At 57.0% G+C, this 24,314-nt stretch overlaps 2 protein-coding genes and 1 pseudogene across 6 annotated transcripts; 1 reads left to right on the forward strand and 2 right to left on the reverse strand.

Annotated features, from left to right (window-relative positions):
- Nucleotides 1-37: 37 nt before the first annotated feature.
- On the reverse strand, nt 38-23,826 carry LOC131744799 (tigger transposable element-derived protein 1-like). Its single transcript, XM_059044680.2, has 5 exons — nt 23,767-23,826; nt 12,435-12,611; nt 9,829-12,253; nt 5,856-6,073; nt 38-3,259 (listed from the first exon to the last, which is right to left on the reverse strand). Exon 5 carries the CDS (start codon nt 3,174-3,176, stop codon nt 1,416-1,418), a length of 1,761 nt encoding a protein of 586 aa, XP_058900663.1. The 5' UTR covers nt 3,177-3,259; nt 5,856-6,073; nt 9,829-12,253; nt 12,435-12,611; nt 23,767-23,826; the 3' UTR covers nt 38-1,415.
- LOC136793063 (WW domain-binding protein 4 pseudogene) lies at nt 7,773-9,789 on the reverse strand (annotated as a pseudogene).
- LOC131744781 (myeloid zinc finger 1) lies at nt 9,860-20,231 on the forward strand. 5 transcript variants are annotated; one of them, XM_067019898.1, is made up of 6 exons: nt 9,860-10,728; nt 11,640-12,075; nt 12,468-12,657; nt 13,146-13,216; nt 13,315-13,435; nt 18,507-20,231. In XM_067019898.1, the coding sequence occupies exons 2-6, from the start codon at nt 11,680-11,682 to the stop codon at nt 20,042-20,044; spliced, it is 2,316 nt and encodes a 771-aa protein (XP_066875999.1). In that variant the 5' UTR covers nt 9,860-10,728; nt 11,640-11,679; the 3' UTR covers nt 20,045-20,231. The 5 variants fall into 5 exon arrangements, with proteins under 5 accessions (XP_066875999.1, XP_066875998.1, XP_066876000.1 ...); XM_067019897.1 differs by having other exon boundaries at nt 9,860-10,398; XM_067019899.1 differs by having other exon boundaries at nt 9,867-10,398; nt 18,609-20,231.
- Nucleotides 23,827-24,314: the final 488 nt, after the last annotated feature.

Genomic DNA, 24,314 nt, shown 5'->3' on the forward strand with positions numbered 1-24,314 from the left:
ACCCTGGTCTCCCCAACACCTAGCACATTACAAGTGCTCATAATTTGTGCAGTTTATTAATCCAGTCAGTCACCAGCCTCCTAAGAAAAGCTCTTCTACTTCTCCTTGCCCTCCCTTTTGCCACTCTCCCCAAGAAAGCAAACAAGGGACCTCATCTGACCTTTCTCCCAGGAAGGCTGGACCCTGGAACCCCTCCCGGGCCTCCGGCCCCTTTTACGTATTGACAGCAGGCCCAGCACTGCAAGTGTTAGCTGTGACAGAGGTAGAAGGAATCCTTTCTCCCAACTTTACTCCTGGCATGCGTATGTGTGTCGCGCACACACATTCACGGACACATGCAGGTACCTGTGTCGAAAGGAGTCCAGGAGGCCAGACAGCCCTGTCTCACCACCTGTGGCTCACCTAGGTGGAGTACAAGAACTCTTTCCCTTGATGACTCTCTGGGTTTTGGTGGCCCATATGGTATGTCTACAGAGTCAAGTGGATACCCCAGTGTGCTTGCTATTACAATCTAGGGGGACAGGAGAACAAGCTGGAATGACGGGAGATAACAAGACCGTCCAAGGAGCCAATCCATTGGAATCGGAGCCATGTTTCTAACCTTGGGGAGAGGCTGGGCTGCAGCCAATGTGCTGGGAGCTGACCCTGAGGTGGCCACTGAGCCCTCAAGAATGGCTGAGATTTTCCAAAGAGCTCTAGATCTGGGAGACCATCAAAGTGACAGAAGGCTCAGCCTCAGAGGCTGGAGGGAAGCCAAGACAACCACGGCACAGAAACCCAGGGAAGAAAACATCTCCAAACCAAGGAAAGCCACACACGCCCATAGGCTCGGGCACAGGGAAGGTACCAGAAACCTCAGACAACACAAGCCGTGGAAGCCAGAAGGAGTGAGGATGGCACGGAAGGTGAGCAAGGAGAGCAGGAAACCCCCGTCTAGAGTTGGCTAGGAAGAGTCACAACGGTGCACGGACAGGTCAAGGTTGGCAAATAGGAGAGGCTCGTCTCAACCCTGGCCCTTCACCACAAGGAAGGCTACCCTGGTGGGCTGTGCTTGGCAACTGCTGTTCTCCAGGGTGTGTCTCTGACACGGATGGGCACTCCTGTGTCCCACAGCTCCCCTGCCAATCAGAGAACACCAGCCTCCTGTTCCCCAAGCCCGACGCTCTGTGTGCCACTGTACAAAGATGGCAGTGCATGAGGTATGAGAACCATGGGTGAGAAGTGGCAGCGGCTACCCTCCAGAAACAAAGCATCATCAGACAAAGCTCGTCTGAGGTCAGGCCCAAGCCCTAAATCACACAAGACAGCCAAAGAGGTCTGTCCTTCAGGGTTTGTGCCCTTGGCCACTTGCCCACCCTCTATGGGCCCCACCTGGGGTGAGTGCAGGCTTTCTGCCAACTCCTTCGTTGCCACCATCACGGGGCCCCTTGAGGCCCCGCAACTGCCCGAGCCTGTCGCCTCCTTTCCCGCTGCAGCCCTCGGAGGTGGGTGAGGGCACAGTGGACAGCCCGGGACACCCGCAGGCTGCGTTCCCGGTTGGGATCGTTCTCTATGAGGACTCGCAGGCCAGCAGCAAAGTGGGACAGCGCCTGGGCCAGGTGCTCAGGGCGCAGTGCACCCACACTTGCTTCCTCGGTCTCCACGCCCACCATGGCCTCCATGAGATCTGACTCTGGTCTTCTGGAGGCCAGGCCTTTCCCCGCCTCACAGGGCAGCCCAGAGCCACTGACATCCCCGACCTCCACCTCCTGGGGGATGCTGCAGGGCGAGGGCTCCTCATGGGCCTGCAGCAGCTGGGCAACATCGGCCTCAGCCACATCCCCGAGGCCTGCGTGGCTGGCTAGCGTCACAATGCTGTGACGGAGCTGGGGGGCGGCACTGGGCTCGGGGGCACCAGCGGGCACACACTCGGGCCACAGCTTCCTCCAGGCACTGTTCATGGTGGCAGGCTGCAGCTCTGCCCAGGCCTTAGCGATGTTGTCTACCGCAGTCATGACAGTATAGCTGCGCCAGAACTCCCGCACGGAGGGCCGGTCTGTGCCCGCCGTCTCCTGGACCAGCTGGCTGAGCGTGCGGCGCAGATAATGGGCCTTGAAGGCAGCAATGACACCCTGGTTCATGGGCTGGATCAGGGCTGACGTGTTCTTGGGCAGGAACTCAACACGCACACGGGCTGAGAGGCCACCCAAGTGAACAGGGTGGCAGGGTGCGCTGTCCAGCAGCAGCAGGGCGCGCTGTGGGAGGCCATGGCTGGCACAGTAGCTTTCCACAGCTGGGCAGAAGCAGCCAGTGAACCACTCCTGGAAGATGCTCGGTGTCAACCAATCGTTGCGGTTGGAGCGCCAGACCACAGGCAGGCTGGCCTTGGAGCAGCCCCTGAGGGCACGCGGGTTCTCTGAGGGGTACACCAGCAGGGGCTTCAGCTTGAAGTCGCCAGCCGCATTGCCACCAAGCAGCAGGGTCAGGTGGTCCTTAGAGGCCTTGGGCCCAGGCCCAGCTGTCCCCTCCAGTGCCAGAAGCATGCGCTCAGGCAGCCGCTTCCAGAACAGGCCCGTCTCGTCCACGTTGAAGACCTGCCGTGGTGAGTAGCAGCCCTCGTCCAGAATGGTGCGCAGCACCAGGGGGTAGTGTGCGGCGGCCTGGGCGTCGGCCACAGCCGGCTCTTCGGTCAGCAGCACGTTGTGGCGCACCTTGAAGCGGGCAAACCAGCCATTGCTGGCCCCGAACGTCTCAGCCTGGGAGCCGCTGCCCTGCTCGCGCTGCAGCTGGGCAAAGAGCCGGCGCGCCTTGTCCTGGATCAGCAGTGTGCTGACAGGCAGCTTCTGCCGCCTCTGCTCCTGGATCCACAGGCTCAGGAGGCGCTCCATGTGGCCCATTAGCGCGCCCCGGCAGCGGGTCAGCTGGGTGGTGCTGGCGGGCGTGGCTGCCTGAGAACTGGCCCGGATCTTGTCCTTGTTCACGCGGATCGAGGCAACAGTGGAGGTGGCCAGTCCCAGGGCCCGGGCGATCTGCGTCAGCTTCTCGCCCTCCTCAAACCTCCGAAGCACCTCCAACTTCACATGCAGGGTGATGGACTTCCGGTCCCGCTTGGCACTGTGGCGGAGGCGAGTCCCGAGGGGCGCCTTCCCCAGCGCCTGCGGGTGCGGGGTCGTCTTCATGCCGCTGCCCCGAGCCATGCGCCTCAACAAGCTCTCTCCCCACTGCCCGTCCGCCGCGCCCACCGTGGCCTCTGGACCGCTCCTGCCACGCCCGCCTCTGCCTGAAGAGGAGAACACGTGAGCATTAACGTGCAAGGACCTGAGGGTCTGGACCGCTGCCGGGCCTTCCCGCGCTCTGCCCTGAGGCCCCCAGCCCTGCGGACCGCTGCCTCAGAGGCGGGCCCGGCCCCTTCCCTCCCGGACGCTGAAGACACGGCGTGCGCACTTCCAAGCATACTTTGCACGTAGAGGAGCATTTCATTTAGTTTTAGCTTATGAGACCAAAAAAGTTCTGCGGCGAGACTCTGTTCTTCCCCCAGAAAACATCTTGCAGCCACAAGGAGATGCAAAGAGAGTTTAGAAATCCTGACCCATCTCGCAGACACTGACGAGAAGAAGCGGCTCCATGCCATTCACAGACATGAAACGTCAGTGCGGGAGACTGAATAATGGCTCCTAACCGCATCCACTTCCACATCCCGATCCCAGGAACCTATGAGTAAGTTTACCTTTCAGGGGGAAAAGGGACACCACAGGTGTGATTAAGTTAATAATCTTGAGAGGCGGAGATTATCCTGGATTATCCCAGAGGGCCCTAAACGTAATCAGAGGAATCCTTGTAAGAGGACACAGATTTCACTCAGTCAGAAGGCAAAGTGACCACTGAAGCCTAGAGCTTCCAGAAGGAACCAGCCCTGCCAATACCTTGATTTTAGCCCAGGCGCCCCATTTCAGATTTCGGACCTCCAAGACTCTAAGATAATAAATTTGTGTTGTTTTAAACCACGAAGTCGGGACTTCCCTGGTGGTGCAGTGGTTAAGAATCCGCCTGCCAATGCAGGGGACACGGGTTCGAGCCCTGGTCCGGGAAGATCCCACATGCCACAAAGCGACTAAGCCCATGCGCCACAACTACTGAGCCTGCGCTCTAGAGCCCGCGAGCCACAACTACTAAGCCCACGCGCCTAGAGCCCGTGCTACGCAACAAGAGAAGCCACCGCAATGAGAAGTCCGCACACCGAAACGAAGGGTAGCCCCCACTCGCCCCAACAAGAGAAAGCCCGCACGCAGCAACGAAGACCCAACGCAGCCAAAGATAAACTAATTAATTAATTTAAAAATACACCACTAAGTTTGTAGTAATATGGTAAAGCAATCACAGGAAACTAACACAGAAGGGAACCTCCTTAATTCTTGCCACCACCGTGGAGTGCCTGGGGATAGCGGAGGAAGGTGATTCTCCACACAGCAGTCGGAATGATTCAGTAAGAACAAGTCAGGGGGGAATTCCCTGGCGATCCAGCGGCTAGGACTCCGGGCTTCCACTGCAGGGGGCACGGGTTCAATCCCTGGTCAGGGAACTAAGATCCCAGCAAGCCGCACAGTGCGGCAAAAAAAAAAAAAAAAAGCAAACAAACAAAACAGTGGCTTCTCTGCTCAGAGCCCTCCCACCTCTCTGAGTCCAAGCCACAATCCTCACCAGCTTTGTCAAGGGCCTCCTTTGTCCTTTGCGTACTCCTGACCACATGCTCAGGGCAGACTAAGGGCACTCCCGACCCAGGGGCCTTTGCTACTGTGGCTCTTTGGCCCACAGTGGGGGCCCTTCCCTGTAATCTGCATGGCTTATTCCCTCTTCTGCAGGTCTCTGCTCAAATGTAACCTAATCAGAGAGGCCCTCCCCACCTATATTTTATTATGCTTCCATCACACGTTGCCTGAGGGCAGGAGCTGTACCTACTGAGCACTCTGTTGGGTCTCCAGGCCCAAGAAGAGAGCCTGGCACTTTGGAGGCACCCAACAGTCACTTGCTGGCTACATTATTTAACGAAGTACAGTGACGGAGGCAGGCTTCTCGCTTTGTCCCTTTTGCATTTCAAACCATGTGAGAGTAGCACCTGATCAAAACAGTAGAAGTTTTTTTTGAAGGAATGCGTGTGAAAAACAAGGACAGTACCTGACAGGTCTTTGTGTTTTGAGAGAGTCTGTGGCACGGGGACCCATGGGCTGCACCTGGCTTAAAGGGGAGGTGGTCATGGGGAAAGCTTCCTGCCTGGAAGGAGGCCCCAAATTCCGAACCACTCACGCGCCCATCCCTTCGTCTCCACATCCCTACCTTCGCCTGCTCACCCACAATTTTTTTTTAATATATTTAGTTATTTATTTTTGGCAGCGTTGGGTCTTCGTAACTGTGCACGGGCTTTCTCTAGTTGCAGCGAATGGGGGCTACTCTTCGTTGAGGTGCGCGGGCTTCTCACTGCGGTAGCTTCTCTTTGTTGAGCATGGGCTCTAGGCGCGCGGGCTTCAGTAGTTGTGGCACGCGGGCTCAGTAGTTGTGGCGCATGGGCTTAGCTACTCCGCGGCATGTGGGATCTTCCCCGACTAGGCCTCGATTCCCAAACACTGCACCACCAGGTAAGTCCCTCACCCACAATTTTAAATTAAATTCATTCATTCTCTCCCTCCCGCTCTAGAAAGTCCCCAAGCCCGCCGACGGGGAAGGCTAGAGACTACATTTCCCAGAAGGCCGCGGGGCCGCCGAAGGCCCCGATTGGCCCCCTCGCGCGCGTCCGTTCCCTTCCCCCCACGGGAACCAAGGGTATAGACGCCTCGGCCCCTTCCCCCCGGAGCCCGGGCTCCCGCGCGCCCGACTGCTCTCACCTCCGGACCGCGACGTGGGCCGGCTTCCTCAAGTGGGCCGACTGAGCTGCGGCCCCTCCCCTTCTCTGGCTTCAGGTGGCGCTTCCCGGCGGCGACGGAGGCCAGCCTCCATCTTGTCGGCGGAGGCGGAGGTTGCCGGGCGACGGCCGGGATTGGAGGAGGCAGCGTGGGCTCCGCCCCCGACGGCGCGCTAGGTGCTGCGTCCAGTCGCCCAGGGCCTACCGGGAAACGTAGTTCGGCGACTAGGCCGCCGAGCACAGAGTCCAGGCGGGGGCGCCCAAGACCGCCTCTGCCCAAGGCCGGGTTTCTCGCCTATTAATTTCTCTCTCCTGTCTTTCCTGCCGTCTACTTTCGGTCCCTCCTTTCTTTCTTTTTTTCTTCTTTCATAAAGTTTTTAATAACCTATAATTTTCTTACATGTACAGTAGTAACCTTAAAAAGACAAATATTTACTACCAAATGTTAACTACTGTACAATTTACAAAAAAATATAATTTTAAGAATTTGGAATAATAAAGGGAAGGTACCTACTTCAGAAGGATTAAATAAGAAAATTCCACTTTTTAAGAAATTTAACCAGGAAATGGGAACTTTCCAATTTCTCTAAAGGAACACCAGAACATTTTACTGAAGTCAGAGAACTTACTATTTTTGTTCAAGACTTCATCTACATAGTTTTAAATAAACCCTAAAAAATATTTTCCAGTATATGTAAGGCCTCTACACAGAGCGCACGACTAGGGAAAAGAGGACTCCGTCAGAATGAGAAGCCATGAAGAACAGAGATATGTCTTGTTCACCTTTACATCTCCAGTTCCTACCATAGTGCCTGGCTCAAGGTGAAAAGGCTTAAGCAATGGTTGTCGCTTTACACTGAACCAGGCAGATACATCTTTGGTCCAGTTTTCGTTCCATATTAAGCATGACCTGAGCTGCAGTCCCGGTTCTTGGCCCTTGACCTTAAATTGAGTAAGATAAGCCAATATGCATACACTTTCTACATCAGCCTTCTGACAGGATCCTCAGAACTGAATTATCACAGGTTGTGAATCTTCTCTTACGTGGTCTAATTCTTATTTCTTGAATAATATCAGTGTGCAAAAGTAATGCATTTTCGGGACTTCCCTGGTGGCGCAGTGGATAAGACTCCATGTTCCCAATGCAGGGGTCTTGCGTTCGATCCTTGGTCAGGGAACTAGATACCACATGCATGCTGCAACTAAGAGCTCGCATGCCACAACTAAGGAGCCTGCCTGCTGCAACTAAGCCCTGGTGAGACCAAATAAATAAATATATTTTTTAAAGTAATGCATTTTCAGTGCAGTACAAGTATATTCATATGAGTAATAATTGAATAAAGGCCTTACTTTTCCATGTTTTAAATAACAGATACATAGCGTCTTATATTATGATGTAATTAGCAATTTTTAGACACTGAACATAATACACTGTATTACAATGCAATGTGGTAGGCTTCCATTTTGGGAACAAAAATCAATTTCACATGAAAAAAGAGTTATTTTAAATTCACATAAAATACATTTAGAATAAGTCTAAAATTTTAGCATTAAGTAATGTAAAACAAACACAGAGGAGCTTTCTTTATTATTATTACTTTTATTTTGGCTATGCCAGGTCTTAGTTTTGGCATAGGGGATCTAGTTCCCTGGGATAGAACCTGGACCCCCTGCGTTGGGAGCACGGAGCCTTTTTTCCCCCCTTTTTCTTTTATTTATTTATTTTTGGCTGCGTTGGGTCTTCGTTGCTGCGCGCAGCTTTCCCTAGTTGTGGCGAGCGGGGTCTGCTCTTCATTGCTGTGCGCGGGCTTCTCATTGCGGTGGCTTCTCTTGTTGCGGAGCACGGGCTCTAGGCGCGTGGGCTTCAGTAGTTGTGGTTCGCGGGCTCTAGAGCGCAGGCTCAGTAGTTGTGGCGCACGGGCTTGGTTGCTACGCAGCAACCAAGATCCCATGTGGGATCTTCCTGGACCAGGACTCGAAGCCATGTCCCCTGCATTGGCAGGCGGATTCTTAACCATCGCGCCACCAGCGAAGTCCCATTCCCTTCCCCCACTTTTTCTGCTTGGTGTTCCACATCAGAATCACAACGTGAATCTGATGATTTGGACTCTTCTTGGGTACCAAGTGACTTTTCATTGATTTTAGTAGAAAGCAGATCGCCAGAGTGTGGAATGAAATCATCAGGTTTTCCCCATCTGGATTCCCCTGTTTCTGTATTATAATAATAGGTATAACCATCTTCACTTAAACCTTCTACCCAAACAGTCTTCACTGCCGTCTTTTTTAAGATTCCTTGAAATCCTTCAGGTTTCTCCCACTGAGATGCTCCTGTGATGAGATCATAATGATAATGGTAACCCTCAGAGGTTATGCCTTCTACCAATCTGCCCTTTGAAGGGTCTTTTTTTTCTTTCTTTTTTTCTTTTGCTGATCTGATGCAGAGGCAGGTGGGATAGTGCTGGTTACTAGTGATATGCTTGGCTCTGAAGTTTCTGACTCTAAGCCAAGGCTTTTCAAATCCTCTTGGTATTTTTTCAGGGCAGCTGCCTCCATTGCAGCAAACTCCTTTGATGCCTTCTCTTCTTCCTTTGCCCTAGCCAGCCTTTTCGGTTTAATTTCACTGATCCTCTTTGCCACATTTTCCTTATGAATCTTTCCTCTTTCATGAAGTTCAACACTAGACCTATTGTCCTCAATCCAGCACCTGCAGTAATCAGAGAATTTCTTTGGTTGTGACCTCCAGTAGTCTTCCATGACTGGACCAGCTGCCCCGAGGGTCACCCACAGGCCCGGCTGAGGCTCATGGTCCCCACGCAGGACGAGTCAGGGCCCAGCTCACTGCGAGGCCCACCGGAGCCTCCGCGCCCAGACCTGGTCTCTTTCTTTCCCACCATCCTCGCTATCTCCTTTCCTTTCCTGGGTCTGTCTCATTGTTTTCTCTTTCTCCCTGTCTGTCCCCCATTCCGGAGAAATGGTTCCCTTTAGACTGTCAAAATATAATTTTCGAAACAGCTTCAAACAAGAAGGAACAACAGAAAGGGTGAAAGAACGGACAGTGAAATAAAAGCGCCAAGTCGGATCGGTAGTGCCCCATGGGGCAGTGGGCAGGCATCTTAGTGTCCTGCTTAGTGTCCTACTGGGTGACAAAAAACTTGGGATACCCTTCTGTACTGGACAGAAAGCATTTACAACCTATCAAACTTTTACTCGTTAGCATCTAACTTCACAGTATCTGGACTCTGATCCAAAGCAGTTAACTTTAAAAAAAAGTTGCTTCACTTAGAGAATCAGATGACCTGAAGCAGGCTTGGTAGAGACGGTGCTAGTTCTTCTAGTCATCTTTTTTTCTCTTAATGGCAAGTTTTGGATAAGTTTTCTTAACATGTGTCCCTCCCGCTCCGTCTTTCTCTCCTTGCTGTCACCGTTCTCTGAGTCTTTAAAAACTCTCGATACACTTTACTGTATCTCTAATTTCTGTCCTTTTCTCCCCTCTCGCTTCTGTACTCTTGATCCTTGTCTGTCCCTTGAATCTCGAGCTGCACGTCTTGTCGCTGTAAATCTTTGTCTCTCCTTTCCTCCCCATCCCGCCCTGATCGCTCTCCCTCTTAACTGTTCTGACACACACGTTTGCCCAGCCCTGACTCTCTGACCTAGGTCTCTTTCTGTCCTGCCCGTGTCTCTGTCCCTGTGTCTGTTCACTTACCTTCTCTGTCTCTCCTCACAACTCTCCCCGCCCCCGAGTCTGTGTCTGTCTGTCCTTTCTCTCTCGCTCCGCATCTCTACCCTCACCCTACCTCTCCCATCTTTCAGACGCCGGCCGGTACCCAGGGTTGCCCTGGAAACCGCCTGCACGGCCCACTGGTTACCATGAAGACGCCCGGGCCCGCCTACCGACCGCGAACGCAAAAAAAAAAAAAAAAAAAAAAAAAAAAAAAAAAAAAAAAAAAAAAAAAAACCTGTCATGGCGCCGCGCACGCGCGCAGAGGACTGGCTGACCGACCTCCCGGACAGAAGCCGGCCGAGCCTCTCTCCAAGGCGAAAGTGGGAGAGGCTCGCTTGCGGTCCTGAGGGCGGTGGAAGGGGTGGCCGGGTCTCCGCAGGGGGTTGCCATGGAGACGGGGGCTGACGGCGTCCTAGAGAGGGCCGTGATTGGTGCAGAGCCCTGCTAATCCCCGGAAGCCCCGTAGAGAATTCAGGGAGAATTGGTGGGGGCATGCGCGGTTGGGAAGGCGGTGCGGCCGCCCGTTGCCCCCTGAGAAGCCTGCTCGCGTCGACGGGCGCCTGGACGCCTGGATTTGAGGCTGGGAGCGCGGGAAGACGCGGCCCGGAGCGTGACCCGATCGTTGCGAACAACGCTGCCCCGGGGCACAGCGGGAGGAGGGTGGAAACTGGGGCGAGGGTGGGGGACGGGCAAGGCGGCGCTCCGGCTGGTGCGTGGAGCATTCTGGGAGACATAGTCCGGCCGGGGAGGGAAGGTCGGCGAGTGCGCATGCTCAGGAGCGCGGAGCGGCCCGCTGAGCGCGGAGGTGAGGGCGGGGGCCCCTCAACCGGGAAGGTTCGGGCGTGGATTGGGGCGGCGGCCCAGCGGGATCGGGAGCGCAGGACAGGGGCCTGGGTGCCGCCCGTGGCCGGGCCCAGCGCTGTAGCGCGGCTCGTCAATCACGGCGACAAAATCTGGAGTCCCCGCCCCCAGTTGCCATGGCGGCACCCGGACCTGCCCCGGCTCCCTAAAGCAGAAGGTGCCCGCCCAGGCTTCTGGTAAATGTAGTTCAGGGAGCTCCGCAGGGCCGGCCCGATTACGGAGGCCCAGCTGTCTCCTGGGGTTTCAGGTTGACTTGGAACCTTGAGGAGCGAAGGTTAGACCCACGGGATCAGGCGGCCCTCGAAATCGAAGCCACTTCCTTAATAAACTCAGATCTGTCCACAAAGGTCGCACTGTACCTCCAGCTGCAGCAGGAGCAGCGCGAGTGTAGTGGGGATGGGGGAAACGGAGGTTCACAGTGGCACAGCGACCTCCCGAGGTTACGTGGCAAATAGGCTGGGCAGAATCTCCGACTTTCCTTGCAGGCTCCGAGTCCAGTGGTCTCGGCACCTTTGTAGCTCCCCTCTGAAAACTCCCCCGTTACCTCCTAGTTCCACCTAAATCGGGAAACGGAGGAGATAGTGGGGCATTGCGTGTTGTGATAAGTCGGGCTCAGAGAATGGGGCTGAATGGGGGGAGAATGGTGTCTGGGTGCTGCGCCATACAGGTGACCTTGCACAGGTGTGGGGTGGGGCAGGTGCAGTCGGGTTGCGCTGTGAAACCGCGCTGGGAGGGGAGTGGTCTGAGACACTAGGCGGGAGAGTGGACGCTGCAGTGATTGACTGGCACTGGTGGGGGGAGGGGTGGTAGTGGTGCAGATGCCCAGGCAGTGGATGTTGTAGGTGGCATTCACCTGGTAGGCAGAGGGGTGCAGAGCAGGGGTTAGGTGGCGCATGTAGAAGAAGCGTGGGCCTTGGGGGAGAGACGAGGTGCCCTCTGGGCCTAAGAAGCAGCCCAGGAACAGGGGGCTACCAGAGACTCTGCACAGGCCAAGCTAGAGAGGCTCAGCGAGGGCTTACCAGCCCCACAGGTCCTTGATACGGCACTGCCTCTGTGCCTCAGTTTCCTCATCCTCCTTCCACTTGGCGGGTCTCGGGATTGAACAGCGCGGCATCCAGTAGGCTCTCAATAAGCAGTCGTCACCACTGTCCTCACCGCAGCGGCCTCATCCCGTTCCTCCCCCAGGGGGAGACACTGGCCTCAGAGCCCCAGCCTGGTCTTTCCAATGAGGCCCACAGCTCTGGGCTCCCCGGGCCACGCACCCCCAGAAGATGAGGGGCCCATCACGGTGAAGCTGGAGGAGTCTGAGGAGGAGGGTGAAGCCGCCCCGTGGGATCCAGGCCCAGAGGCTGCACGCCAGCGTTTCCGGCACTTCCACTATGAGGAGGCAGTGGGTCCCCGCGAGGCGCTGGCCCGGCTCCGTGAACTCTGCCGCCAGTGGCTGCGGCCCGAGGTGCACTCCAAGGAGCAGATGCTGGAGCTGCTGGTGCTGGAGCAGTTCCTGGGCGCGCTGCCCCCCGAGATCCAGGCCCGCGTGCGGGGCCAGCAGCCAGGCAGCCCTGAGGAGGCCGCTGCCCTGGTCGAGGGCCTGCGCCGGGAGCCAGGAGGGCCCCGGAGATGGGTGAGTCAGTGGTCCCGGGGTCGGGGCCGGAACAGTATGCATCTCTGCCTCTTCCTGTGAGGTGCCATGCTTGGCCAGACACCGGTCCCTTGTGGTTTGGAAGTGGTCACCTGCAGCGGACCTGTGTGAGGGCAGATGGGGTTCCAGGGCCAGCCTCACTGGCCCATCGCTGCACCACCTAGAGGCATGGACAGGGGATGCAGGGTGGGGAGAGAGGGTGGGTGTCAGCAGCAGGAGAGCAACCGCGGGTGGTCCCTTTGCTCCTTGCTAAGTCCCTGGCGGACATGGGTCCTTAGAGGACCTAGTCAGTGAGGACCCCTGGGGGCCCAAGATAGGGTGGATGCCCATGAACTCCCTACCTGAGCTCCTGACGGTGGGTGGCGCCTCCCCAGGTCACAGTCCAGGTGCAAGGCCAGGAGGTGCTATCAGAGAAGATGGAGCCCTCCGACTTCCAGCCCCTCCCTCAAATCACACCTCGGACTCCAGAACCTGGGCTTGAGATGCCCCATGGGGCCACACAGGAGTCGTCGCTGGGCCTGTGGGTGAAAGAGGAGCCTGGGGTTACCGAGGATCCAGGTGCGGGTAGGCGACGTGCCCGTGCGTTGGTGGCCCCCACACCCCGCCCAGCCAGTGGCCGTCATTACCCCCGTATGCCAAGCCTGACTGTCACCACTGCTTCCTTCCATGTTTTCAGCTGGCATGGAGCCGGCTATTGGGGTTTCCTGGTGCAGGAGGCATGTGGGGTTCACTCCCTGAGATCCATTGGGGGACATTAGCCGATTGCTCGAGAGCAGACAGAAGGCAGGAGTGTGGGTGGGCACAGCTGCGGGAGGACCCCGAAGTGCGGGGGAGCATCCCCTTCTCTCCTGTGCCTCCCAGGCAGGTGCCCGACATGCCCCCCCACACTCTCCGCCATTCCTGTGTGGACCCTTAGAGCCCCCCTGACATGCCCAGCCCCAAGCCTACACCCAGATCTCACCTCACCTGGACCCCGGCACCTGGCACACCACTGAGGAGGGCAGCAGGGTGGGGAGCCCCTGGAACCGCCTGACCCCACCCTTCCTCTCCAGAGCTTCTGGACTCTGGGCCTCTAACCAACCCCCAGGAGGCCACTTCCACTGTCCTACCTGAGGAGGCCCAGGTGAGCCCCTGCTCTGGGAGCCTCAGTGGGTGGGGGTTGGGTAGGTCCCTCCCTGGGCCTAGCCAGACACAGGCGAGCAGTGACCACCGTGGTTTCAGGGCTGTGGCGCAGCGCTGGACCAGGCCTCTCCCCATAGTGAGACTGGGCCTGAGGGGTCCTCGTGGACGGAGCACCCGGAGGCCCTGTGGCAGGAGGAAGCTGGGAGTGTCTTCTCCGCGGGTGAGTAACATGGGGCCCTCTGCACAGGCAGCACCGCCCCTGACCATCCCACTCCTGGCCCTACTCAGGTGGCCCCCTTACTCCAGCATTCCCCGAGCTCCTCCATCGCCTGCAGCGTTCAACCTGCTTTAGCATCTCCTGCCCGCGAGAGCCAAGCCCCGCACTAACCTCACGGCCCCTCCAGCTGCTTCTCCCCGCCCCCAGTAAAACCTCCTGAGAGCAGGACTTGTGCTCCCCACGTCCGCTCCCAGCCCCGGCACCCTGGATGGCCCCCGGGTTCTGGGCTTGCGTCCCACTGATCCGGGGGGCGGGGCAGAGAGGGACTGCAGGTTAGTAGACAGGGTGGGCAGACAGGGGGCACCTTGACACAGGGTGGGGCCTGGGCAGGACAGAGTGGTACCCTGCTCTCAGGCCAGATGCCCTGTGCTGTCCACCTCAGCCACACAGCCTACAACGGTCTGCCATCGGCCAGGCTCCCTGCCTCCTTGTCCTCCCTGTTCCCTGGACCCTCCTCTTTGTTGGTTTACTCCCTTGTCATTTATTTATTTATTTTTGGGGCTGCGTTGGGTCTTCGTCCCTGCGCGCGGGCTTTCTCTAGTTGCGGTGAGCGGGGGCTGCTCTTCGTTGCTGTGGGTGGGCTTCTCATTGCAGCAGCTTGTTCCGGAGCACGGGCTCTAGGTGCACAGGCTTCAGTAGTTGTAGCACGCGGGCTCAGCAATTGTGGTTCGCGGGCTCTAGAGTGCAGGCTGAGTAATTGTGGAACACGGGCATCGTTGCTCCGCAGTATGTGGGATCTTCCCGGACCAGGGATCAAACCCGTGTCCCCTGAATTGGCAGGCGGATTCTTAACCACTGTGCCACCAGGGAAGTCCCACCCCCTTGTTCTGGTGAACCTTCCTGTGAACTCCGGTGTGGGAAGTAAAGTTCTGAGCTATGTTCCATATCTGAAACACATTTGTATTACACTGAATTTTGGCTGAAGAATTCTTTCTATTAACTCTGTCTCAAAACATTTTTTTTAATTGCTGTGAAACTGGGTCAAAACATTTTTTATCACCACTGTTGGTGAGCCCTTCCAATTTGAAATTCACGTTTCTCAATTGTGGGAAACTGGCTTGCATTGTTTCTTTGATTTCCTTCCCCTCCATTGTTCGGTTCTCTTGTTTCTAGAATGCCTGTTACTTGGTTATTGGACTCTAGGACAGATCCTCCAATGTCCTCTTCACTGCAATTTCCCCATCCCTTTCTTTCTGCTCGATTTTCCGGAAAATTTCTTCAGTTATAGCCTCCAGACCCTCCTTTGAGATTTGCATATCTGCTAGCAGAGTTTTAATTTCCAGGAGTGTCTTCTTCCCCTGAACATTCATTTTTTTTAACCACTTTCTGTTATTCTTACAGTTGTAACATCTTTCCCTATTTCTCTGAGGATAACAATAACTTGTTTTTTAAGCTTTCTTCTCCCGGTGTGGTCTCTGGTCCCGCTGGCAGGTCCGAGCAGATGGGTGAGGGTCTTATCGGCCAGGAGAACAAATCAGGGCTGGGAGGGGAGGGGGAGGGGTTCACTCCCCAGGGAACCTCACTTCTTGGGAAACGTGAGTGGGTGGGTGGAACATGAGTGGACGCCACTGAAGCAGTAGTAGGGCAGTCTGGCGGGGCTGCCTGAAGGCACCCCTGCAGTGAGGATCTTCAGTTCTCTCCTCTGAGTGTTCTAAGGCGGCACTCCTAGCCTCTCGCCAGCATCCCGGGAGAGAGGCTAGCATCGCAGCGCCCGGTGTGACTTCCCTTAACTCCCTTGACTCCCTCAGGGTCCTCCCCCACCCTCCACCCAGCCCTTTGCCAGGATGGAAGAGGGGGTCCAGAAGTCAGCTACCGCACTGCCCACCGCTTCATCAGAATTCTGTGCAGACAGACCCAGGGCTGTTCCCGGCAGTAGCCCTGCCCAGCTTCAGCTTCAGCTTCTGAAACAGCTTCCGCAGCCCGCCTGGTGCCCCTGCCCCTTCACCTGCGTGGCCAGAGGTACCTCGTACCTCCAGCTCCTGAGCTTTTCAACCTCTGGGGTCAAACAGCTTGATTTCTTTCAGCCTTCCCCGCTGCTGACTTACTATTCGCCTTCTCCAGTCTGCTGCACAGTTACCGTTTGCGCATTTTGCTTTCTAGAGTAGAAAATATCAGGGATTTGTTTGTTTCCTCTCTTTTTCTCTTCATCTCTGTGGGTTTTATGCCTTGAAAAAACAAAACAAAACCTTTATGGTGGTTTTTAATGTTGTTTTTCACAATGAAACAAATTTAAATAGATACCATTATTACCCAGAAGTCCCCATTTGCTGTTTTTTATCAATAAGGATCCGAACTCATTCTTTTTTCATAATGTCCTTGTTTTGTGGATACTGATCCATCCTTTGGGAACTTGCAAGTACCTTATGGTGTTTCCGGCCTTGTTCGTTAGCTCGGTTTCCTTGGGTGTGAATGCTCCCACTGGGTGCGCTCTTGACAGCCTGCCCTTCACAGCTCTGGGGGCTTCTTATTTGTCCCTGCCCTAAGCATCACCCTGGGTGAGGGACTGCCACAGGGTCCCTCATAACTCTGAACTGGAAGGCTCATCTGGGCCCCCGGCTGTTCAACGGAGATACCTCTGCAGCCTCAGTGAAAGCAAGAGGTCCATGGGTGGACTGCGCTCACCCAGGCTACGTCCTCAACCCCCGACTTCATGACAGAGCCTGGCTCTCCTCCTCAGTCCGCACAGCCTTGGCACTGTAGAGCACAGTGCACCAGGCTCTGGATTCCTGACTCTCACCATCCTTTCTTGCTTTGGGGCCGCCCCGGGTATTTTGAAAGCTCTTTTCTTATGCTCTGTCAGCTGTGCATGTAGAAGCGGAGAGAGTAGCATCTGATACACGCCCCTCCTGCTGTTTCAGTCTTCAGCTGGCCGGCCAGGCTTGGCTCATGCTGTGTAGCTGACACTCCAGCCTGGACCTGCTTCTCTCAGCCCACAGTCCCCCAGTCTCTCTGCTCTCTCCAGCCACACGGGCAGTTCCACCCCAGGCTCCTCGGCGGGTTCTCTCTCTGCAGTCCCGTTCTTTCCTCAGGCTGCACTCTTCCACAGACAACCACAGCTCACCTCAGCCACCTTGGTCTCCCCATAAGGTCTCCTGGCCACTCCCCTTGCCCTCAGCCAAGCGTCTTCTGGGCAGCCAGTGCTTTTATCAGGAGAACATTTTGAATTGCCAGGACATTCACGTGTTAGAAAATCCAGAGAGCACCGGGGAGTATACAGTGGAGTGCCCCTCTCCTGCCTGTATCACATGGCCCTGCACCCCAACAGCCAACGTCACCAGGTTTTTGTATGTACTTCCAGAAAGATTCTCTGTATAGAAGAACAAACACAAATTCTGGTGCATACTCGTTTCCCGTTTTTATTTTATTTATTTATTTATTTTTGGCTACGTTGGGTCCTTGTGGCTGCGTGTGGGCTTTCTCTCGTTTTTTGGCGAGCGCGGGCTACTCTACATTGCGGTGCACAGGCTTCTCAATGCGATGGCTTCTCTTGTTGCAGAGCATGGGCTTTCAGTAGCTGTGGCACGCAGGCTCAGTAGTTGTGGTGCACGGGCTTAGTTGCTCCGCAGCACGTGGGATCTTCCCGGACCAGGGCTCGAACCCGTGTCCCCTGCATTGGCAGGTGGATTTTTAACCACTGCGCCATCAGGGAAGCCCTCATTTCCCACTTTTAAAACACACGTGGATGCTTAATCTTCACACTGTTCCACGCCTGACATTTTTCGTGCATCTTCCCACTTGAACACACAGCAGCAAGTGCCCTCCTCTTTGGACAGCTGCGTAGAGCCCGCTGGGGCTCACCGTGGACACACCTGTTTCTCCATACAGGCCCCTACTGACAGTCCTTTGGGTTACTTTTCAGGGAGAACTGAGAAACCTACATTTCACACAGGGGGAACACAACTGGTGGAGAAGTACCTAGACGTGGAACTGTTGGATCAGAGGGTGGGAAATTGGACGTTTTGCTGCACTTCGCCACACTGGCTTCTGTTTATGCTCGCCAGCGGTGCACACAAATGCTTGGGTTCCTGGAGTTAGGGTGTGGAAACGGTAACGAGTACGGCCCTAATACGCACTTTGCTGACTAGGAGGGGACTGAGCATATTTTACGGAATTTCAGCATCAGTGACATGTCCTTTCCTTTTCCTGCCCTTTCCCTACGTTTGTTAGATTGTCCGTCTTTCTTGTTGACTGACTGGTGCACCTTACTTTGGTTAATTAGTCCCTTGCCTCTGGAGAGTTCTCAGTTTGTCATTCGTCTTTTGACTCGGAGGGTTTTTGCTGTGCACAGATGATTTCCTTTGACACAGTATAATTTTTCTGAGTTTCCTTTGGCATCTGCTAGGTCTTCTGTCACCTACTGAAGCCCTTGCTAGTCTCCCAGTCTCCTTGCTTTAACTTGCTTCTTCTCCGTTGCCTGTGCTCACATCGCCTCCCTTCCCCAGCATCTAATGATGGAGTGCTCACAGCGTGGCCGGAACCTGCTCCTTTAATCCGCAGACACCCACCCCTGTCTGATCACATGCAGGCCCAGGACTCCGTAGGCCATGTACACACCACAGCACCCATGTTCACATTTCCCGGCAGACTGGGCCCGACTCCTGTGCCCCACAGCCTGCGTATGTCCTCTGTCCCTCGGGAGTCCCGTGGGCATCTCAAGGAAGGCACGGCAGACAAAAGTCCTGGTTGCCTGCATTCCCTGCCTCTATCCCCTGCCCTATTCCCTTCCTGTTGGCTCCACTTCCAGCCTCCCTCAGACCCACCCACAGCTCTGCATCTGTGGAAGCCATCATCACCCACCCGGACAGTGCACGGGCCACCTGCCCCACCTTTGCCCTACAGCCCCTTCCAGAAAGGCGGTTTTTACAAACTTACGTCAGACCTGGAAAGCTTGTCCCCAGCTTTTCAGTCTTCCACCTCCTGCAAGGGTCTGTCCCATTGTCACCTCCTTAGGGAAGCCTGAACAGATACAACCCCTGCCCCTGCCCACGTCACTTCTGTCTGCCTCCTTGGTCAGTTTCAGGTCGCTCTAGTTCGCACCGTTTCCGCAGGGCTGGAGTGGCTCTGGGCACAAGTGGGTTCTCTGGCATGAATGAGCGTATCCCCTTCTGCAATGCAGGGTTTACACTCCAGATGGACAGCATCTCTGCTGGCCCAGACACTGTGAGCTCCCACGTCCACCTCCCCTGGGACCTCGGCGTGGCCAGCCTCACGGGCCGACTCGAGTCACCCTCCCTCGAAGGTGGCTTCTCACACGCGCTGGTGCTCTCCAGCGACCCAGGAGGTGAGCAGGACCCCACGTACGATCCCCGCCAGGGCGTGGGACCCGGGCTGGCCGCCGCTCGCTGGCGTGCCCCCAGGGGCCGGAGCCGGGGGCGAGGTCGCCCCAGCACAGGCTCCGGGGCCGTGCGAGGTGGCCGCTGCGACGTGTGCGGTAAGGTGTTCAGCCAACGCAGCAACCTGCTGAGGCACCAGAAGATACACACGGGAGAGCGGCCGTTCGTGTGCGGCGAATGCGGCCGCAGCTTCAGCCGCAGCTCGCACCTGCTGCGCCACCAGCTCACGCACACCGAGGAGCGGCCGTTCGTGTGCGGCGACTGCGGCCAAGGCTTCGTACGCAGCGCGCGCCTGGAGGAGCACCGGCGCGTGCACACGGGCGAGCAGCCCTTCCGCTGCGCCGAGTGCGGCCAGACCTTCCGGCAGCGCTCCAACCTGCTGCAGCACCAGCGCATCCACGGCGACCCCCCGGGCCCCGGCGCGGCACCCCCCGCGCCTCCTGGCGCGCCGGAGCGCCCAGGCCCCTTCCCGTGCAGCGAGTGCCAGGAGAGCTTCGCGCGGCGCGCCGTGCTGCTGGAGCACCAGGCGGTGCACACGGGCGACAAGTCTTTCGGCTGCGTGGAGTGCGGCGAGCGCTTCGGCCGCCGTTCGGTGTTGCTGCAGCACCGGCGCGTGCACAGCAGCGAGCGGCCCTTCTCCTGCGCTGAGTGCGGCCAGAGCTTCCGACAGCGCTCCAACCTCACACAGCACCGGCGCATCCACACGGGCGAGCGGCCCTTCGCCTGCGCGGAGTGCGGCAAGGCTTTCCGCCAGCGGCCCACGCTCACGCAGCACCTGCGCGTGCACACGGGGGAAAAGCCCTTCGCCTGCCCTGAGTGCGGCCAGCGCTTCAGCCAGCGTCTGAAGCTCACTCGCCATCAGCGGACGCACACCGGCGAGAAGCCCTACCGCTGCAGCGAGTGTGGCCTGGGCTTCACGCAAGTCTCGCGGCTCACCGAGCACCAGCGCATCCACACAGGCGAGAAGCCCTTCGCCTGCCTGGAGTGCGGCCAGAGCTTCCGGCAGCACGCCAACCTCACACAGCACCGGCGCATCCACACGGGCGAGCGGCCGTACACATGTCCCGAGTGCGGCAAAGCCTTCCGCCAGCGGCCCACGCTCACGCAGCATCTGCGCACCCACCGACGCGAGAAGCCCTTCGCCTGCCAGGACTGCGGCCGCTGCTTCCACCAGAGCACCAAGCTCATCCAGCATCAGCGCGTCCACAGTGCGGAGTAGCCAGCGCGCACTGCACCCCCTCTCCGCCCTCACCTCGGTCCTCCGTACGGGGGGGGGGGCGGGGGGGCGGTGCTGCAGAACACCTACCTCTCGGGGATGCTGTGAGGCCTGTGATCACGTGGGTACAAGCCAGCCCTCTTAGGGCCCGGTGCCCAGTAGGTGCTCAATAAACAGTACACGGAACCTGCGTCTGGGTCTGCACCAATTCAGTTCCTCCCCACCTGCCTGGGTCCCTCTCTGCCCACCCGACGGGTCCACCACTTTCTTTGCAACCACATGTTTCCTGTAAGAGCCAGAGCCCCCTGCAGATGTGGCCCCTAGCAGAGCCTGGCCTCATCTGTGGGGTGCCCCCCTTGCACCACGGCTCCTGTGCTATTTGCCCATGTTCCCTTTGACCCACACGTCTGCCAGCCAAGCCAACTGCCAGATGAGGGCCTGGGCTGGCAGAGTTCTCCCCAGCCGGCCAATATCATCAGGTGCTAAAGTATCAAACTGGTACCCAGCATGCCAGGGCCGGCCTGAGGATATGTGTTTATGAAACTTTAAACCTAGGGAGCCATTTCTTAGGTGTAAAAGCTACACGGCTTTACCTGGGAATCCATATTCTTTGGAGACTTTCCTCTGTTCCCCACAGACTCCAGCCGGTCCGAGGCCCGCAGGTGGCTGCAAACCCCAGGCCAGTGCCCCAGCCCTCTAGTGATCGTCCCCATCATGCCGTCACGCGCCGTTCTCCTCCCTCCCTGGCCCCCCACACAGCCCCTAAGGGCTCCCGCACAGTGGGAGGTCTCTATGGTGAGTGTATTCAGTAACGAGTCACAGGAAGCACAGCGGGCAGCAGCTTTCATGAAGATGGACAGATACCGCCAGTTCCAGTTCAGTGTCCTGCAGACTTGAGGGCGGGTGTCTCTGGAACCCTCCAGCCTCTTCCTGTGCCATTGCTTCTTTTGCCCTATCTTCCCCTTCCATCTTATTGCTCAGGCCTTGACACAGTCCCCCATTCCACCCATGGGTGCTGTAAGTGCCAGAGACAATGGAGAAAGGCAGTTCCAAAGAGGGCATCTTCATGCAGCAGGGTCTGGCGTGGGACTTAAACCCCACTCTAGGAGGGTGTCAGCCTGCCCTTGGCCTAGAGGGTTCCAGAACAGCCCTTCTAGGCCTGTATGTCCAAGCTTCTTCCAGAAGTGCAGCTGGACTTGCCCCTGCCACTTTGAGTCAGCCTGATCCCCTCAAGACTTGGGCCCTGGTATCAGGGAAAGACAAGCCAGCCTGGGCCAGAGGCTTCCTACAGACATGCTAGAGAAGGCATGCTCCCTGCCTCAGCCCCACTTCCTCCCCGCCCCTATTCCTCCCTTTTCCCCACCTCCCTGCTAGTCTAGCCCCAGCCCAGACCAGAGCCACTCAGGCATGTATGACGTCTGGCAAAGTCAGCAGCCCCCCCATGCAGGGGCACTCCTGTGTGGCGGTCAGGCGTGGGGCGTCCCCGGACTCTCTGACAGCACTCACGATTCTCTCTGATCACGAACGGGATTCTAGGAAACCTGGTCTGGGATCTGTAGAATCAGAGGGGAGAGGAAGGCAGGGAGGGGCTGGGAGAATCAGATCAGGGAAGGCACATGAATGAACACTGAGGGAGCCAGTGGTCTCAGGTTGGAGGAATGTTGCCGGAACTTTATAAATCCTGTAACATGGATTTCTTTTTTTTTTTTTTTTACAACCTGTATGACTTTTATGATCTGAAACAAAGAAAACAAGAAAGCTCTCATCTTTGATCATCTTCGTGTTAATCATGAAGGGAAATCTGTGCAGATACAACTACATAAAAACATGAAATTCCACACAGGAAAAATTACAGCAAACATGAAAAGCATGGAGACATACAGCCAGGGCCCCACACCCGAAGCCTTGAGAAGTCCATGGACCCACCTGCCAAAACAGCCCTCTGAGAAGAAATCAACATGAACAGCTATGTGAGGGCCACTCATGAAAGGTCATTTCTGCAGCTGGCCAGGCACACCTCTGCAATCCAGTCATGTGGCTGCAGGTCGAGAGCCCAAGTGTTACCATACTATCATCAGGGCTGAGGGCTTGGACAGAATGACCACTTCGCCCCACTTGGCCAGAGCCATATGAGGAACCCAGGAGAGGAATACCTAAGTACTGGTCATCTAAGAAAGCTACAAGAGTGCCCAGCCAGCCTGTCCCTGGACTGTCTGTACCTGAGCCCGTATTGTTCACTCCCAAGCCCAGCCTCCCCATGCCACGTCCATCCAACTATTCTCACCGGAAGCCTAGCCTCCCAAATCTATCCACTTCTCTCCAACCCCCAGCACTGTTCTGATCCCAGCCGGCCATCTCCAGCCTGGAGGCCCGCAGCACCAGCCTCTCTTCCCGGTCTACTGCTGCTCTCTCGTGCCCCAGACAGACCCTTTCCTCCCAGTGTCAGCTCCCAGAGGCTACACTCACAACCCTACATGCACTTCCACCCTCACAACTCACCCGCCACGCTCTGCCCAGTCCCTCCAAGGCACTGGCCCCAGCTTCCCTCAGGACCTCTGCATGCGCTAAGCCCTAGGTTGCATCCTAAGAGGTTGCAGGCCCAAGGGCCAAAGGCACCTTTGCCACCAAAACCACCTGTGCCTCTCTGCCACTTGAGTGGCCACGAAGGTGACAAGGAATACACAGCTTAGCTGCACCACTTCCAACCCAGCTCCCTGCCTCAGTTAGGCCATCCCCTTCTCCCGTCCAGAAACCATGGCCCCCTTTGCCTAGCATTCTGTTGCATGGTCAAGTCTTCCCCCACTGGACGTTGGGGAAGCCACAAGATCAGAGACCACGCGAGTCGAACTTTGGCTAGTCCTCTCCAGGGAACCGATTCCCCATCCCCAGATGGGACCTTAGCGGAAGGGCCTCGGCAACTGGCCTGGAGATGGGCACATGAACCAGGCTGGCCAACAGAAACCACCCCTGAGACTTTGGCTGGAAACCGCAGTATGGTCACCAACCCTCACGTCCTGTACAAAAATAAATAATCAGCAAGAGCGGAGCGGATGAGAAGAACGGAGAGGGAGAGGGAAACTGAGTCTGGAAGAGCCCTCTGGGTCCCAGGACCAGCCATGTCTGAAGCGTGAGAACGCTGGGATGGTTGCAATCTTGTCAGCCCCAAACCTGAGCCGTTTGCAGCTTCTGATCTCCCATCCTCACCCCAGCGCCTCTCCAGCACTCAGCTCTCAAGGGAGTCAACGAAGCTGGGAGTGTGAGGCTAGGACAACTAGAGGGCTGAAGAGGGGCGTCTGGATGGTGGAAAGAGAATGGAAAGGGGCGAAAGGGGGAGCGGCTGCACAGACACCACTGGGATCAGTCCACGGAGCCCAAAGACGCCGAGGGTACCCGGGCAGGGCCTCTGAGGAGGCTGGGGCCGGGATGGACGCCAAATCAAGGCCCGAAGGGGTAGAGCCGACCCCCTGGGGTGAGGAAGGGGCCGGGGTCGTTCGCCAAGAGGAGGCCATGGACTGAGCCTGCCCACCCCCAGCGCGGGCCCAACTGGGCCGCCGGGACTACTTCTCCCTTGGTGGTCCGTATGATGGCGGCGGCACGTCGCCTCAGCGACTGGATGGGACGTGCGGCAGGAGCCTCATTCGGACGTGGGCAGGCTGAGAGACAGAGCCCCCGCCGCCCCACGGGCCCGGCCCCCCGCCCCAACCAGCCCTCGCGGCTCCGCTCACCACCAGACGGTTCCCTTGGTGACAGCCTGAAATCACAGAACCGCTCCGCGCCGCTTCCTCCCACCCCCCCACCCGAGGCACGCTGAGCCCTGATTGGAGGGGAGATTGGCCCCGCCCACATCTAACGCGCAGCCGGTGGAAGGTCGTAGGGCACCTCCGCTGGAACTGTAGACCCGCGCAGAGCGCGGCCCTCCCCACGTTCCGCTTCCGAAGCGTGTCAGCCCGTGTAAACCTCGACAGTGCTTACTACCTTCTGACACAATACACGTTTTATTTGTTAGTTTACCTCAGCCAGACTCTCTGCGAGAGGGTTCCTTGGGTTTGCGATGGGACACCGAAAGTGCTGGACCACGCACCCTCTAGGCAACGCCCCTGCCTTGCTCAGGCTCAGAGCTGACCCAGCCTCAGTCTGTGACCCCCGGGGCCAAGTACTTCGTTTGGCCCGCCTACGCCGCCGTCTGCACGAGTACAAGTGAGAATGGCTGGCCCGCAAGCGAAGCTGCCCGCATCTGCCCCACTCAAAGATGGCGGCAACACCGCCCCGCTCC

The sequence above is a fragment of the Kogia breviceps genome, chromosome 18 (genome assembly GCF_026419965.1).
Source record: "Kogia breviceps isolate mKogBre1 chromosome 18, mKogBre1 haplotype 1, whole genome shotgun sequence".
Taxonomy (NCBI): Eukaryota; Metazoa; Chordata; class Mammalia; order Artiodactyla; family Physeteridae; genus Kogia; species Kogia breviceps.

What these genes read in the sequence shown, in the direction of transcription:
- LOC131744799 (XM_059044680.2), bottom strand. Translation starts at nt 3,176, where the DNA reads ATGGCTCGGGGCAGCGGCATGAAGACGACCCCGCACCCGCAGGCGCTG.
- LOC131744781 (XM_067019898.1), top strand. Translation starts at nt 11,680, where the DNA reads ATGAGGCCCACAGCTCTGGGCTCCCCGGGCCACGCACCCCCAGAAGAT. An exon ending in CAGGAGGGCCCCGGAGATGG is followed by an intron (nt 12,076 to 12,467) that starts GTGAGTCAGTGG and finishes GCGCCTCCCCAG; the next exon opens with GTCACAGTCCAGGTGCAAGG. An exon ending in TCCTACCTGAGGAGGCCCAG is followed by an intron (nt 13,217 to 13,314) that starts GTGAGCCCCTGC and finishes CCGTGGTTTCAG; the next exon opens with GGCTGTGGCGCAGCGCTGGA.